At 33.8% G+C, this 17,609-nt stretch overlaps 2 protein-coding genes and 1 long non-coding RNA gene across 3 annotated transcripts; all 3 read right to left on the bottom strand.

Annotated features, from left to right (window-relative positions):
* Positions 1-2,191: 2,191 nt before the first annotated feature.
* On the bottom strand, positions 2,192-3,538 carry LOC141663912 (uncharacterized). Its single transcript, XR_012551720.1, has 3 exons — positions 3,192-3,538; positions 2,911-3,008; positions 2,192-2,262 (listed from the first exon to the last, which is right to left on the bottom strand). It is a non-coding gene; the product is annotated as an uncharacterized LOC141663912 (long non-coding RNA).
* Positions 3,539-3,802: 264 nt separating this feature from the next.
* LOC141663557 (single-stranded DNA-binding protein WHY1, chloroplastic) lies at positions 3,803-6,965 on the bottom strand. The gene is made up of 7 exons (XM_074469338.1): positions 6,595-6,965; positions 6,031-6,134; positions 5,809-5,901; positions 5,546-5,640; positions 5,086-5,159; positions 4,905-4,993; positions 3,803-4,185 (listed from the first exon to the last, which is right to left on the bottom strand). Exons 1-7 carry the CDS (start codon positions 6,830-6,832, stop codon positions 4,066-4,068), a joined length of 813 nt encoding a protein of 270 aa, XP_074325439.1. The 5' UTR covers positions 6,833-6,965; the 3' UTR covers positions 3,803-4,065.
* A 3,220-nt stretch (positions 6,966-10,185) lies between these two features.
* On the bottom strand, positions 10,186-12,117 carry LOC141663742 (pectate lyase-like). Its single transcript, XM_074469552.1, has 4 exons — positions 11,793-12,117; positions 10,987-11,629; positions 10,646-10,888; positions 10,186-10,539 (listed from the first exon to the last, which is right to left on the bottom strand). The coding sequence occupies exons 1-4, from the start codon at positions 11,984-11,986 to the stop codon at positions 10,312-10,314; spliced, it is 1,308 nt and encodes a 435-aa protein (XP_074325653.1). The 5' UTR covers positions 11,987-12,117; the 3' UTR covers positions 10,186-10,311.
* Positions 12,118-17,609: the final 5,492 nt, after the last annotated feature.

Raw genomic sequence — 17,609 nt, 5'->3', positions numbered from 1 at the left:
AAAGTTTTGAGGGAATAGATTATTTATTATGAATTTTATAAATAAATCCCAAATAATAGAAATGGACTTTGAAAAATCATTTTAAAATATCAAAACTTCAAGATAAATCCATCTATCATTTTAAAAAGTATCTTGGATTATTCTAAAACTAATGAAATAAATTTCGCACCTTGATCACATTTCAATTACTTAATAAAAAATATATAAGGACCATTAAATCTTTGTTTAAATTAAATAAATCATTTTTAAAATATTTAAATGCTCACGAATCTACAATTCATACATGTACTTACAAACAATACATATTCACATAACACTAGGCACCACCATTCTCATTTATATACCTTAGCACATAATGCTCTTTTAATTTCTTATTATACGAGTAACAATCGCTTGATAAAATAATCAAAATAACTTTTTAATTACAAACTCAAATCACAGAGACATACAGAGGTCTTCACATTTATCATAACTCATTATAATATGATCCATCCTTTGAATAACGGGTTCCGTTCTACTTGACGCCCCGACAATCATAGTTTAAACTCTTAGCTGACTCATCAAACTGGAACGAGACTTTACCCGTTACTTATCACTATTTCACAGAAATTATACATAAACCAAAAAATCATTTATCCTTAATTATATTCACATAAATCCACACAACAACACAAGAACTATACTTTATTCGTATAAACAGATCGCGAAAGTCTCCGACGCTACAAGAAATACAAGAAATATGATCCCTTAGCTTATTTATATTCCAATTTCTATCAAGAAGTCAGCAACAGTGGATGCATCATCCTTCATTACTTACTATACAATTTTTAAAATTTTAGATCATTTAGAAATTTAGAGAGTTAGTATAAGATATGTTGGACATTTTTATGATATTTTAGATTTTAGGTAATTCGGTTAATTAACAAATTTAATATTCATATAAGTAAAAATTTATTTTCTGTAATCCTACATTTCAAATTTGTTAGAACATTTATTTATCTCGAAAGAAAAATCAGATAGCTTTTCATTATGAAAATTTCAAAAAGCCTTCAGGGAGAAGAGGAATTTGATACTTCTGTCTCCCCTTTCAGTCATCAAGAACTCGAACAAGAGCTCAGAGGCATTGTTCTTTTTGTGAGTTTATGGTGTGGGCACATTGAGTTTTGAACTTGTTTGTTATTTTATGTTCCGGTAATAATTGATAAAGTAATAAGTAATAATATCGTTAAAATAATATTTTTTCCGGATCAAATATTAAAGACACGGTAGATTTCTACTTTCGTTACTCCCGATAAAATAATAAATTTATTAAAATAATAATTTATATAGGTCCCAATCTTGTTACTTTGAAAAAGTTTAACTGTATTAGCTTATCGTTTGAGTTGTGTACAAAGAAAAATCAACTGAAAAGATGTTCTGCAGTTATTTCACATTCAATATAAGTTACACAACCGAGTAAAATTAGAAAAATCAATATTTAAAAGAAGAAGAAAAGATTAGTTGGAATTTTGAGAAGAGCGGATAGCTATCAAAGAAATATCCTAGTTGGAAAACTCAACTGCTGTCCAAAACAAAACTAGACTTTTTACCAATAAAATAAATTAGTCAAGCTTTTATACGTACTATGTTCTAACAAATATTCCAGAAAACCATTGAATTTTCAGTTTGTTCAATTATCATGTTGTTAGAAATTACAATTAGATTACAAAAACACTCTCTTCCAATTGTCTAAAATTACAAATATTTTAAAGGTTTTTCAAACTGACCACAGAGAGAATTGAAAAGACTATAGCTTTATTAGAATATTAATATAAAATTGATAATAATATTAGAGAATCTGAGAACATAAAATGACAAGTGGGGTTTCTGCCAGCTCAATCAAAGAGGACTATTAACTTCGTGTTATTGCAAACACTGAGTTTTTTTACTCTAATCCCAACTTGATTATAACTAATTAATCAAATGCCTTGACTAATTACTCCTAATTATAATTTCAGAGTTCAATATCATTTTGCATGTATGTATTGACCTTGCAATACAATAAGTTAAATAACACCAAACAGAATGCTGCACTTTCTTCTATAATGAAATTGTTTAGTACTTGTTGAAATTTTACAGCATTTGTTTAAGGTTACTTGGGTGGACAAGTAAACTTAAGAGTTGATAGTTTAACAATTAGTGGAATGAATCTAACCTGCTATTAGGAAGACTTATATAATATAATTACGGGGAAGTGGCTGTCATTACATATCCATGAATGATCTGCAGTGCCATGATTATTAATACAAGATAAGTCAATGAATTCAATCTAACATAACATGACAACCAATAACAAAATGATTATTTGTCTTAAAAACAAGGTTGTGAATTGTCAAACTATTCTCAAATTTGTCTACTAAATGCTTAGAGATGTGTTAACAAATTATAGTTGATGTTTTATTCCCTCTAAAATAGGACATATGTGGATTTAAAATGTCTGAATGGAGGTAATGGTGACTTATAAAGAGCACATTTGTAACCTAGCTGGTTATTGAATTTTATATTTTACAACTTGGTTTTTGTTTGATGAAGGGACAAACATATGGTGCATGATATAGTAAAGAAGTTGACAATTGATAGTAGAATATTTAGCTTGATGGTGCTCTCTACCTTGGCCAGAAGAATGAGGCAAATATTACTTAACCTTGACACAGCACTATAGCAGGAAAGAACTTGATCACAAGTGAAGGCGTCTGTTTAGGAACTAAAGCAAAAACTAATTTGTTCAACTCGGTGCCTATTGCTTAACGAAACCTTAGGTGCCTAGCTACGAACATCAAGATCACAGATTAGCTCTTAATATAAATTGATCGGATGAAGTGCAAAACATAGAATAGTGAAAAGTCTGCAAGAGAGAGGGAGAGACCATACCTAGGAAAGTTGTTTTCTTTTTGTAGTGTCTGCAAACACTCGTAATGAACCGAAGTGAAGAACCAATCAGTCAGATTTTCCTGCATAACTCTCTCTACCTAGATACAAATCAGTTTCATAACTAGGTTTTTCTTTGAGCTTAACTATAAAAAACTGAAGATTGGATTGAGCTGCATAAGCCCAAATATATATCATTCCAGTTCACACAGTCTAGGTCTTATAAAAAAGAAAAAAAATGCAACTACTATGGATGTTTTCTACACACATGGTTGATGGCTTACCATATCCAAGATCAGCATTGCTAAGAGATAATTCAATTGGAATTTATTATGACAACATGACTGGCCTCGCCTAAATTCCAGTACTACTCATTTCTCATTAAGCGACCATCGGAACATTAGCTGGAACAGGTCAAGTTTTGTAAGCACCAGAACCTGAGTACGTACATCCGGGACCTGATATCGGCAACTGGGTTCTGTCAAGCATATGCTATAATTTTCATTGTAAACAGACAGTAGCTTCGACAAGATAAAAAAAATTGAAAAAAGAGCTTGGTCATGTTGAGCATCTGTGACAATATAAATATGTAGTATTGCCAAAGGCAAGGCAAGTTCGGGTAGACAGGTCACAGGTGCTTCATCTGTTTTGCTTCCACAATAATTTCAAATCTTGGGAAAATTACACTTTTAAGCTTAGCAACTAATACCATAGTAAGATATACACGAGTAATGGCTTGTTGTCATTTGGACATGACTTTACTATGTCAATCGTACTACCATCATTGTTTACAATCTGTTTTGATCACACAATATTGGTGCAAGGATCATGCATATTGAGTTTGAAATTGCAAGTTCGAGAGAAAACAACAGTTAAGCTAAACAAAAGCTAGTAATTCTAAAGCAGATAAAACATTCTCTTCGGTACATAACTCAATTCAGCCCCTCTACAAATCATTCTGTAATTTGTCATTTTGACTTGACAGACCATCAGTTACATTACATACGAAATTTTTTCTCAATTCCCCTATTACTAAAAGTCTTAAAACGTTGCACAGGATGAATTAAGGGCTTCGCTACCAAAATTTAGTCAAGAATGGCTAGAGCCATACTGGTTCTTCCATTTTACCAGAAACGGCATACTAAATACCATTCACACCTATCTGCTCCATTCAAAGTCAGCTCCAGCTCTGGGATTAGCATTGTTCCCCCGAGTTAAATCATCAGGTTTTATGGAATTTGCATAGGCGTGCCAACCCAGAAGGTACGGGAGGAGATACTGCAGGACATCACAAAATAGCACATTGAAAGAGGTAAAAGTGAAACACGAAGGCAGGTAGTCGCAATGCAAACAAGGCTCTCTAAATGACAAAGGAAAGAGCTCTATTGCACATCTAGACCAGCAGAAATTTAAAGTAGACAAAAAGAGGTTCTTTCTACATTTGGTTCGTCTATTTAAAAAGGCTCAACATCAATTTACAAGACCTGCCCATATAAAATGAAATTACTCACAACTGTCAATAAATTTTTAAAACTTGAACACACAAGATCACACATCAAAAACATGACCTAAAAAGCTTGATTTATCTTAGATTTACCTTCTTTAACAAAAAAAATCAATATCTGCAAAATCACATTTTGAAACATTTACGCAGTCATAATCCAAATATTCCACATTTACTTGTGCAAATGGGAAGTGACAGTAAGAGCAATTTTTTACGGGTTTAATATCGACCGACGCTATCCCTTCGCAACTGAACATCACTCTCCTCTTCGAAGTTCCAAGTCCACACTTTTATCTCTGAATTTAAATGCAGAAACAGGTGCCTCATGGTCCTATTAGGTACCAAACTAAGAACATGCATGTTTGAATTTTGAATTCTATCTTTCACATCCCTTAAACTCATTATCGACAAAGTCATTTAAAGTTTTTTACGAACTTAAAGAAGTAACTACAATATTCCCATGATAATTATAACAAGGAGGGTTGAATCATACATTGAATGCTGATACAAGAACAGTCAGCTCTGCCCTGGTAACTGGTATATAAATGCTCTCATCCATATTCGCAAGCTTGTTCTGAACACCTTGAATATATCCAGACAGTTAATATAAGTAAATCCAATTTTACATCAGGATGAAAGGTTTTAAAGAAAGCATTTTAGTCATAGAGGATTACTGAGATTAAAGAAGTGTCCAGAGCCATCTGGAAGAGGCTCTACTTTCAGAACCTTTCTGACCTTGCCTTCATCGCTGCAATGCATGGAATAACATATCAAATTAATTTTAGCATACTAACTCCCATTGTAAACGCTAAATTATTAATATTATCAAATGCATAAATTCAACATGTGAAGTTCCTGATACCAAAAATGAACAGCTTAACATGGAAAGATTATACTTATCATTTTACACAGCTAGCTTATGAACTACAGCTCAGACTGATGACTTGATACAAAATATCAAACAAATACTAAACCACGGATGAAGATTAGTAAGGCCTACATCAGAATCACAACAATGTGGTGAGTAAAAAGACTTGAATATGCATTATGCAGCTCAATCATTTCATTACAGTTCTTAGCTGCACAAAGTCTAGTTTATTAGATCACTAATCTTCATAACATGCTAAAGTATACCTTTTTCCTTTAAAGGGGTCATGGAAAAATTCACATGAATCTTTAGCACCGAGGCTCATAACAGTTCCAATTTCAGTAACCGATAAAGAGAACACCTGAAATATAAAAATTTAAAAACCGTCCATAATCAATACCATAAGAGATTATATTGCTATATAATGCCACCCTCTAAAAAACCCTCTTTTAAAAATCTTAAGAGTAATAGCAATATAAAGCAATAAATTAACAAGTCTTATAAGTAGTCCAAGATAAGCTTCATTTACCTGCTTCCTACTCCAATCATATTGACGAACACTAGCTGCAGGGGCAAATTGAAGCAACACAAACCCCTCTCTCGACAACTTAAACGCACCTGACTATACACACAGCAAAACACCATCCATCCACAAACAATCAATTACAACAAAAATCAATACAAGAACTTAAAAAAGTAAAAATAACAAAGAAAAATTCTCAAAACAAACACTCGCAAAACAAACACTCACATCTAAAGGAGTGAATTCGGGAGCCCGAGGCTCAACAGTAAGAGCAGCCTTCCCTTTATATATAGAATGCCCAACAAAGAACCTAGGTGATGATGATCCAGTAGCTAAAACAGACAAAAAATCAAACCTTTACACATTTTCAACTCAAAATTCAAGATTACAAGAACTTGTATAAAACAGAATACTTTGCTAAAACACACACTGACACACACACATAAGATGATTAGACGAGGAAGCCTTTACATATAGAGTGCCCAACAAAGAACCTAGGTAATGATGACCCAGTAGCTAAAAAAGACTAAAAATCAAACCTTTACACATTTTTAACTCAAAATTCAAGGTTTCAAGAACTTGTATAACAACACAATACATTGCTAAAACACAAACACATAAGATGAGGAAGCCTTAAGTGATGATGACCCAGTAGCCAAAACATACAAAAGATCAAACCTTTACACATTTCTAACTCAAAAATCAATTTTTCAAGAACTTGTATAAAACACAATACTTTACTAAAACACACTGAAACACACACATAAGATGGGGAAGCAAGAAATTGCATACCAGGTGGAGATAAAGAGGAGTTTGTAGCAGTGAACTTGTTGTTTTGATGCTGAAAGTGTTCAAAGTGTGGAGATTTATTAACAGAAAGTTTGTTGGGAAATGGGGTTTTGGGTTTTTTAGGGTTTAAGGAGAAAGAAGAATAGTGAAGGTGAGATGAAAGTTTAGTATTGAAATGAATAGGGTTTAATAGGCTAAACCCTGAAGTAGATGATGGTTGTGATAAGGTTGGATTTAACATTCTTGATTTTGGTTTGAAATGGTTTTTCACAGGGTTTTACAAGTTTCAGAATTGTGAGGTGTGATTAGGGAACACCTGTGGAGGCTGTGTTTGTGACTTTGTGCCTTCTTTATTCCTCCTTTTTTGTTTCACCTTTGCTAAAGTTCATGTAAATTGGGTCTAATTTGTTAAGTCTAAATTTATTTATTTTCAGTTTTTGCCTCAAATAAATGGAGTTCAATTATCAACTTTGTGAACTACTTTGTGATTTCTCTGCATACTTCTAAAATTTTTACCCAGCTATTTCATAAGTTTCCTCGTTTTCTTTATTAAATATTGAGAATTCGAATCTTTTCTAGAATTCGAACATAATAAGAGAAGTATTTATAAATTAGAGACATTTTACGCCCCTTATAAATATTCACTTTTTCGGTTCGATCTTAAACTTTTAATTTTGGTAGAATGCATTCCTTAATTTTAAATTTCACTTCATATTACACCTTTTTAATATTTTTTGTCCAAAATAATCGTTATTGCCAGGGAAAAGTCGGAATTTTTTTCAAAAGTTTATATAATGACGATATGCATACCATAGTTTTAATATTTAGACAATTTGCACCCTACATAATTTTATAGTTTATACTTTATTTTAAATTTTATAACTTTTGAAATTCATAAAAATATATATTATAAAAATAAATTAAAAAACAAAACATATAATACACAAAATAACTAGGGTTGAATGTGATTTTTTTTAAAAAAGAAGTAAACAAAAACCCAAAATTAATATTATGAAAATGATTCAAATCAAAACCAAATGCTATAAAATTAATGAAATCTTGAACCCAAACATAAACATAAAATTCGATGATTTTTAATAGATTATTATATTATGAAATCCAAACGAAACCGAATAAAATAGAAAATTTTGGTTTGTGTAGTTTAGTTCAGTGGATTTTGAGAAAAAGAATGTTAAATAACATTGCATGCATTTTACAAGTTTTTAATTTGGTATATATTTTAAAGCTAATTTATTTTAAAAATAAACATAAGAATGTGAATCAAAAGAAATATTTAGTAACACTAAAAAATTTGAAAAATTAGGAAACATGTAGTTTTAATAGAGATTTATTATAAAAATATTAAAACAAAAATAAGAAATTATAAATTATTAAGATTGTGCCAAAAAGTGATATCAAAACCTAGACACGTATATTTGATAAAATATATATCTTTTGATATTATTATTTAAAAATATATATGATTTAAAATTAATGTGCATAATATTAAATTAAATTGATTTGAATAAAAGACTTATTTGTGATTTCAATTTAGATTTAATAGAGACTGTTTATATTTTAAATATTTTAAGTAAAAAAATATTATCTAATATTATCATACAAATTTATATATTTTTTGAAACAAGTCGAAGTTAAAATCGTGGTGTAATCTGTTACAATATTATAAATACGGGGTGCACATTGTAATAATATAAACATAAAAAAATTATTCCGATTTTATCCTTAAAAATTGTTAAAAGAGGTGTGATATGAAAATAAATTAAAATTTGAGGGATGCATTCTACCAATATTAAAAATTTAAGATCAAACCGAAAAAGTGAATATCTATAGGGGTGCAAAGTATAATTTACTCTCTATAAATTATTAAGTAAGTGTAAAAAAATTATTTTTCTTTGGCTATGTTTCTGTTTCTGGCTGAAAAGCAAGAGTTAGAGTCCCGCCACAAAATAAAAATGAGATGACCAAATAAAACAGGTACAAATATAAAAGCACTTCCCCTGTTGTGCATCCTTTGTCACTAGTAAAACTGGATGCATCCCCCACATTCCCACCTCATATACATAATGCCACTAGCGTGTTCTCACAAATCTTGTATGTTAATAATGATTCAGTGGTTACAAAAGATGGTTTTGCTGGATATGAAGTTCTTGATTGACACTTAGTTTTTGCTGTGTATCTTGTTGAAACTTATATTTTGAACACTTAATTATCTCTGAGAATGAGTAGTAATATGTGAAGAGACACTTAATTATCCTATTTAATGTAATCAGCCTTACTGTATTCATGTATGTAATTGGCAGTGCATGATCATCTATGATATTTCACAGTGACCATTATCTTTGTAATGACTAATAAGGACTAATCGATTAGGTAATAATGAATTCTTTGAGAGAGTTTGTGGTACCTCTTCTACATTAAGCAGGAAAAGAATGGTCTGGTGTTATTGCCTAATTCGATTCAAGGACATGGAAATCACATCTTTGTAGCAGAAAAGTGCTGCATCAGATATCGAGTTAATAGTTAATTTTTTTGAAATCTTTACCTTCTCGGTTAATGCTAAAAAAATTTCTTCTCACTGAAGTTCATTTTCATTTTAAGGTGCAATATTTAGAGTTGATTACCAGGAAATAAAGAATGAAAACTTGTAGCTTTATTTGCACTAAGCCAAACTAGCAGCTAATTCTTTTTGCGAGCATGATGTATTTGGCCTCAGACAATCCAGTGTTAAGTGGTTGAACTTTGTGGTTGAACTTTGGGCATGTTAGAATAATATAAGATCCTGGAAATGGTCATTCTCTAACACGTTAAGGTTTTAGAGTAATTGGTTCCTTAACATGATATCAGAGCTTCTCTAACACCTTGAGATTTTAAAGTAACTGGTTCCTTAACCTCGCAACACTAGGATTATTGGGGAACCACGTCGTGTAGGATTAATTCTGTGTGGGTGGCGAGTTTGCAATCCTTACATTACATGACATCCATTTGCGCGTGATGTGTATTTTATGTGTTATGTCTTTTTTAATATCTTCATTGTGGTTTTGCTACTCCTAAACCATGTATTTGCAACTGACCAGGCATATTGTCTAGTTCATGGATGTAAGTTTCTTTGTTTATTCAGATGATTAAAGAGCCTCAATACTGGAAGAAAGGCGGAAAAATTAGGACGAGAGGACATGACCTATAATAAGAGACTGCCAGTAATGCTCACCAGCATAAGCTTGTTTTATGCTTCTGCAATATTTTGATCCACAGCAGATTATGTGACCTTATATTAATTTCTTGAAGTTAGGTATTGAGACCGGAATAAATCCCCAATTAGACTCTGGAGGCTGCAGGAATGAGTATAACAGATCTGTGACATGGGAAAGTACTATAATATGTAGGGACATTTTCAGCTCAAAAATCTGGTTAACTTAACCCTATCACACGAGATGAGTGATGGTACTGGATACATGTGTGTTTTCTTTTCTTTCGTGATTAAACAATTTAATTGCTTGTCTGCATTCCCATTTGGTTATATATTCCCTTGCAACAAACTAAAACTAAAACAAAATATGTAATGGTAAAGCAATCTTAACCGGTTAATCCAATAGTCTTGATTTCCCATAATTTGCGACCACAGTGTATGTTTATGCTGTTCCAAATGAATCCCAATAGGAAAAATGTAGTAAACATCGAAGTACCCTTCACATCTGCTAATTAACAAGGATGGCCAGGCCTGCATTTGAGGGCGCCTGCATAACGTGTAAGTCTCCCAGCAAAACTTCCAGGTTTTGCTTTGATCAGACTCTTTTTAATCTCTAGATTCTCTTTTGAAAAAGGTGGTCCAGACTCATGGAAGAAGGCTCCATTTGAAAACAAGTCGCCTTCGGACCTCCATTGCCAGTCCTTCCACTCAGACTCAGAAGCATAATCCCTCTTTGTCACCTTTACCAACATAGCACGAGCAAAAATCTCAGAACTTGTGTTAATTAGAGACGTTCTAATTACAGACATTATTGTAATACATTCACAGGTAAGTCTATATGCTTACCTCTTTAGCAAAACGATTTTCAGGGGCTTTGAAGCGGTTGCCTTGGCTAATGATGGTGGGGTTGGCACTGCCACCAATGGCGTACATTTGCCATCGATTGTAATCATTGTTGACCACATGGAAGAACCCGAATCGAGCCCTAGGCATCCTCTGAATTAAGCCCTTTCCAAATCTGTTAAATGCAACTGTTACTTGCATTATTTTATCTTCCACGTATGAATCACTTCCTCCTAGCAACATCACCTGCATAACAGTATCATACATAACATTATTCATATGAAATGCAACAATACAAATTTGTACAAAAGTTTGTTTCTTTTTTAAGGTTGGATATTAAATACATGATCATGGTTGTTGAATTTGCAGTTGGAGATTGTAATAGCTGTTGATCCCTCGATAGCATCAATTAGGCCATCAGAACATTTTTCCAAAGAAACATGATCAATCCAGAGGTTGCTTGAACCGAAAATGTTGATTCCATCACCGTCACTAACTGTTCGAAGTCCAAGGTGAAATACTGAATCCCTGACCATACCACCAGGAGTTGGGATAATGTGATGAATCCGAATGCCATGAACTATCACGTTTTGGACAAACTGGAGGGTAAGTCCAGCACCATAAGCAATGTGAACATTCACACCTCTACCGTCAATTGTCTTGTTACTTGTTATAATTAGCTCTTGTTGGAGTTTAATCACCATTGACTTTGAAAAAATGATCCATAAAGGCTCCTCTTGAATAACAGCATGTCGTAGAGTTCCTGGTGTTGGATTCTCAACGTCACAGTCGGATGCATCAGTTACAACGTAAAACCTGCCATCTCTACCACCAATGGTGTTACGGCCAAAGCCCTTACCGCAGTCAGCAAGCCTCTTTCGGTTCACATGCCAATTCCCATGACACCTCCAGCATCTGTCAATAGGGTTTGTTGCCTTGCACTCCGTTCTCAAAAGATGCCTCCTTGTGGCATTGGAACTTAACAAACTTCATACATGCATGAAAAAAATAAAACTTTTAATCAAACACAAATGAATCTAATGAGCCACCAAATAGGGCATTTATGATGTGTTATCGTCACAAATGCATTTGGAAGCTCATTTCAAATCCAGTATAGGCACTGATCATGTCTGCTAAATTAGCTACTTACGCGCCAACTTGCTTGTTCAAGCTATTAGCAACTTCTTCTGGATGAGGATTATAAGATTGTGCTGCTAATGCCTTAGCCTGGTCAGCTCGATGTTTAAGGAAATCATCAAATTCTGCGATATTTGCATGGATTGCCGACGCAAATGACAAGAAAATCAAGAAGAAAACAACGTGTCCACCCTTACCCATTGTCATTATTGTGAAATTTGTGTTGTGGGGGGTGCTACATGCACGTTGTAGATTAACGATGCCCCCTCACAAACAAATTCCTTACAAGCGAATCTTGGCGATTCGCTTGTTATTTGCGGGTGCAAACCCAGGAAAACTAAACAAACAGGTTTTATAATGTACAGAAACAACTAAGAAAAGCTTCCACGCTAATACAGGAGAAAATTGAAAACCAGTCAATTGAGTAAAAATAGGCTGCAAAAATGTTGGACCAATCTTACAAGCCTATAATTACATATCTATTCTTAACAAGGTGAAAAGGCCACAATGACAACAGCTTTTCTTTACTGTTCTGAGGGCTCTTAATCCAAAATATCAAAATTCATTTTTTTTGCTAAAAATATTACAATTTGATTGTTTCTTCCAAAATAACAGGTGTATCAATGCAAGTAGAACTTGCATAGTTTATTTTATTTTTTGCTAAATAAAATAATAATACTCAGAAGAATCAGAATCTAGGGACATACCCTGCAAGTAGAATAGACTAACAATAGTTTTCACCCATGGAGAACCAGTTATAACTTTGAGTAACGTGTCCCATATTACATAAAATTTTACATTGCTACCTGCATTATGGTTTTTTCACCGAATTTCTGGACTTAGACACCTTAAGATTTTAGATGAAGGATCACCTAACATATATGTTCCGAGTCTATCTGATAACTTGGATTAGTACATGTGCCCAAGATAAAAGGTTGATACTCTTGCCTCTCTTTTTTCTCCCCTGCTTTTTTAAACTCATCTCTTTTTTTTTGAATAGCTGGATTACAAAAAAAATATCTACTATTTTAAAGAATCTTCTTTAATGATCATGGTAATTTTGCTTGTAGCTTTTGCAAAAATACAAAGACAGAGAAAAGTTTAAAGTATTATTCTGAAAACAGAGGGATAGGTTCAATTTCCATCCAAAGGCAAAGTTCGAGGTTAACACTCGAGATTTACATTTCATTACATTTTTTAAAGACAAAATTGCACTATTCGTACCCGGAATATAATATTTTTGTACTTTGATGGCTCAAACAACAAAGTTGCCAAATGTGTGGCTGAAAATATTTTTTTAAAGCAATTAAAGGGCTCTGGGCGACTTCCGTTAAAAAAAGCCTAACAGTGTTTGATATGCTTTTGAAAAGTAAAGGGTTGCAAGGGTATTTGGGTAAACTGACGTCTAAAAGAATCTATGATTACATAACACTACCATTCTCCCCAATTCCCTCCAAATTCATTCTCGTACTGTACAAGGCGACCAAATTCTTGGTGAGCAGTAAAAGAAATGGTTTGGTTTCGAATACTGAAGAAAGATGTAGAAGCTTACAAATCACGACAAAATCCAAGTATACAGGTACATCCATGGACTGAGTAGTTGTATATACGTATATGCAATTTGGGGGTTATGTGAAAATGTTGTTCTTGTTTACATGCATGTTCAATTATGATATTTCCCTTTTAATCGAAGTGGTTATGGTATTTATAAATAATGTTTTCTTACTTTAAAGTTAGGGTTTTTACAATTAGGGTTTGAAAGTGACTTACTTGTTCGAATGATGTTACTTGTATGTGATTAATGTAGGTAGTTCGAGTTTACGAACATGTTGAATTTAGAGTCTTGTTTGTAAAATTGCAGATGTGGATTATTTTATTATAAAAATTGGTACATGGTGGAGAGATGCAGTATAATCCTAAGAAGTATGTAAATGGTCGTGTTGATATGTTGACCATTGTAATGGAGAGGAAATGAGTCTTATAGAATTAACCTTGATAAAGAAAAAAGTAGATGACTGTGAAGGCTTTCGTACATTTTGGTATAGGTTGTCTAATACTACAATGGAGGCAGGGTGCTTTGAGTTGGAGACTGATGGTGATGTACTAGTGATGTGTCAACTGATAGTAAATAGGAGCCTTTAATTAGATAGATATATAGAGGTATTTGCAGAAGTTATTCCACCAATTTATACCTCACAAATTGAAACGAACACACAAGTTGAAGCTGATGAAGCCATGTTTGATGAAAATTACTACAATAGTACACAATTTGAAGAGGTTGTTATTATAGGAGAGGAAGAATTTAAAGAGGCATTTGCATCTAACCTGAATGAGAATGAAGGTGATGAGAGTTTTGAGGGTTCTGATGAAGAATATGAGGCTAATAGTGATGAAAGTGATGATAGTGAAGAGAGCTTCCACTCTGACCATTCAAATAAGGATGAGAGTGATGATGACTTGTTGTTTGATACAAATTTTGATGAGGATGAGACTGCTAGAAGGAAATTTGATGTTGATACTGAGATAGTGAATGAGAGTGATCATTCAAGTGTCTATGCTGATTTTGATGAGGAGAAAATGGCAACCAACAACACAGATAAAGATGAAACCAGCTATCTAGTGTTTAATGAGGACGCAGACATGGTTAACCTTGTTTTCCACCTAGGTATGTGTTCCAGAAATTCCAGGATTTTTAGAGAAGCAGTTAAAAAACTGGCAATTCTTGATAGGAGGCCAATTATGAATTGCAGAAACTTTGGCAAGAAGGTCCAATATGTGTGTGAGCCTCCATGCCAATGAAAAAATATATGCATCTCCACTGCATAAAGGATCTGTCACTTACCAGATTAAGACCTATGTGAAGAAGCATACATGACCTTTTATCATTAGCAAATCAACTCCAAGTGGATAGCTGATTACTATAAAACAGAAATAAGAATGAATCCTAGCTGGTCAATCAATACATTCCATAAAAAGATTATAAACAATTTGAAATGCCATGTAAGCAAACATGTAGTTTACAGAGCAAAGGTGAGGGCATTGAAGAAGATCAATGGAACACATGAAGAGCAATATGCGGACCTGTGGAAGTATGCTCACCAATTGAAGAAGGTTCTTCCTGAGAGTACTGTGAAGATATTAACTGAAAATCCCGAACATGATCAAATAAGTGGCAAATTCCTAAGATTCTACTTGTGTTTAGGACCATTAAATAAGGCATTCAAACAACACTGCAGGAAAATTGTTGGACTTGTTGGATGCCACCTGAAAGGGCCCTTTGGTGGCACTCTTCTCTCAGCTGTTGGTGTTGATCCAAATGATGGTATGTATCCAGTGGCATGGGAAATTGTGGAGAGTGAAACATCTGATTCATGGACTTGGTTTCTACAGTTTCTATGTCAAGACCTGCAAATTCTAATTGACAAAGAACGGACTTTTATTTATGATAGACAAAAGGTATAATTTCCTATTTTTGTTAGTCATTATTATTTTCCTATTTTATTACTAGTAAATGTGTTTTATATGCATTTGTTCTAAGGCTTAATAAATGCATTAGAAGCCATTGTGCCTCAAGCAGAGCACAGATTTTGTGTGATGCACTTGTTCCAGAACATGCATAAGGAGTATAAAGGCCTGTCTTTGAGACATTTACTGTGGAAAGCTGCTAGGGCCACCACATGGACCAAATAAAAGAGGTAGTCATCTATTATATGCATTAATGCTAGGCATCTATTATATGTGTGCTTAAAATATAATATGTGCAGGTTTCACCAAATTGCTAAGATTGGCTAATGCAAAAACCTAGGGAACGGTGGTCTAGGTCTGCATTTAGGACCATCTCCCACAGTGATATGTTTGTTAACAATCACTATGAGATATTCAACAGTAGTTTAAGAAAAATGAGGGACCTACCTATCATTACTTTATTCATAGAATTGCATAAAGCCATAATGAAGAGGAGCCAGATCAGGAGAGACAAAATGGCAAATGCAAATATTATCATTTGCCATAGTGCTCAGAAAAAAATTGACAAAGTAAGTTTCAAACCTTGCCCTAATGTCATTTGTCATAATGTTTTGTTTTTGTAACTTGTCATCAATTTTTACAGGTCTATCCATTATGCTGAAAATTGTGTGGTCACTTGGTCTGGAGGTTCTTCCTATAGTGTTACTTGCAGTGGTGGAGGCCATGAGTTGGTGGTGAACTTGCTAAGGAGAACTTGTTCCTGCACACAGTGGGATCTCACAAGCCTTCCTTGCTATCATGCATGTACATGTATAGCACTAAGGAATGAGCCATGGTAAAATTACATCCATGACTGTTACAAGAAGGAGACCTATCTGCAGCTATATGGCAACACTTTGGAACCCATTGTTGGTCCAGAATTCTGGGATGATACCCCAGAATCAAATCCATTGCCACCAGCTGTGAAGATACCTACATGAAGACCTAAAAAGAATTGGAACAAAAAGAATGATGTTCCTACAGACCCTACAAAGCTGAAGAGGACTAATACAAAAGTTCATTGCACATACTGTAAAGCTCCTGGTCATAATCAAAGAAGCTGTACAGCAAATGTATGATCTCAACCTGCAAATTTAAACCTTATTTGTTGTTTTGTCATGTACTGATGATATGTGGTATACTTGCAGAAATCTGATGTGGCAACAAAGGTTGCAACAGAAGGGAGAGAAATTCCAGTTGAAAAATTCAAAGTCAGGTGTAAGAATTGCAACAAAGAAGGCCATAACTCAAGGATATGTAAAGTGAAGAAAACTCCACCAAACTGGTATAGGCCAGAAATATATGCAAGTGGAGGAAATACTGATCCACATGAAGATGCAAATGAAGGTCAAGTTCCTGAACAAGTTCCAACAGATGGGGATGTTGATCATGTCAGTCTTAAAAGCCTCCAACTTGCATAAAAGGTAAAGAGGAAGATATTGTCTCAGAACAAAGATGGTGGTGCAAATAAGGCACCATAATGACTATTACTTGATGTTATGTCAATCTAAGATTAGTTTGTGTTAAGACTTGCAATTTGGTTTGGGATAACCAGACAAAGATGGTGGTGCAAATAAGGCACCATAATGACTTTTACTTGATGTTATGCCGGTCTAAGATTAGTTTGTGTTAAGACTTGCAATTTGGTTTGGGATAACCATCAAGTACTTCATGTAATGAATGGTTCTTTTGTTAAACCTATTGTATTTTGCTACTTGTTGCAGTCTAAGAATATTTGTTTGGCGCATTTTTGTTCTTTCGTTGTCCATTTCTGTCATTTATTGGTTTTGTTCACTTACGAGATATAAATGATTGCAAAGCACAAAACATAACTAAGGGTTGCATTTTATTGAAATAAAAAGACCACAATACATTATCCAAATAACATACTACACAACAACAACAACAACATTGTAAGTGCTACACATTAATCACATTGTAGACCACATTTACAACAACCCAACGGCCAAATACATCATCTTCGTTCAACATCCTTGCCAACTGGGCTAAACCATGTATGAAAAACATACAACAACAACAAAATACACAAACACTTTAACTTCCAAATTTCATGCTTCGCATTCTTCAATTCTTCAGTGTACACATTCCGGGCAGCCACGGACTCCAGGATATGATCATCTTCTCTCCTTTCGATGCGCCCCTTCAACCCGTTAATCACAGCTATGCTCCGCGCATCAAACTCTGGTTCAGCCCAACGAACGAAGTTGTAGCCACCAATAGCACAAGTGAGGAATTTACGGCCCGGATTATAATCAGTCCACGAGGCCTTCTCCACTGCCCAATTGTTACAAAAACGTTGATGATT

The sequence above is a fragment of the Apium graveolens genome, chromosome 6 (assembly GCF_009905375.1).
Source record: "Apium graveolens cultivar Ventura chromosome 6, ASM990537v1, whole genome shotgun sequence".
Classification (NCBI taxonomy): Eukaryota; Viridiplantae; Streptophyta; class Magnoliopsida; order Apiales; family Apiaceae; genus Apium; species Apium graveolens.
The sequence above is the reverse complement of the archived record's forward strand: the minus strand, read 5'-3'. Positions and strand labels throughout refer to the sequence as shown.

What these genes read in the sequence shown, in the direction of transcription:
- LOC141663742 (XM_074469552.1), bottom strand. Translation starts at nt 11,986, where the DNA reads ATGACAATGGGTAAGGGTGGACACGTTGTTTTCTTCTTGATTTTCTTG. An exon ending in TTGAACAAGCAAGTTGGCGC is followed by an intron (nt 11,630 to 11,792) that starts GTAAGTAGCTAA and finishes GCATGTATGAAG; the next exon opens with TTTGTTAAGTTCCAATGCCA. An exon ending in AATTCAACAACCATGATCAT is followed by an intron (nt 10,889 to 10,986) that starts GTATTTAATATC and finishes ACTGTTATGCAG; the next exon opens with GTGATGTTGCTAGGAGGAAG.
- LOC141663557 (XM_074469338.1), bottom strand. Translation starts at nt 6,832, where the DNA reads ATGTTAAATCCAACCTTATCACAACCATCATCTACTTCAGGGTTTAGC. An exon ending in CTCCTCTTTATCTCCACCTG is followed by an intron (nt 6,135 to 6,594) that starts GTATGCAATTTC and finishes TGTCTGTTTTAG; the next exon opens with CTACTGGATCATCATCACCT. An exon ending in TTCTTGTATCAGCATTCAAT is followed by an intron (nt 4,186 to 4,904) that starts GTATGATTCAAC and finishes GATGTCCTGCAG; the next exon opens with TATCTCCTCCCGTACCTTCT.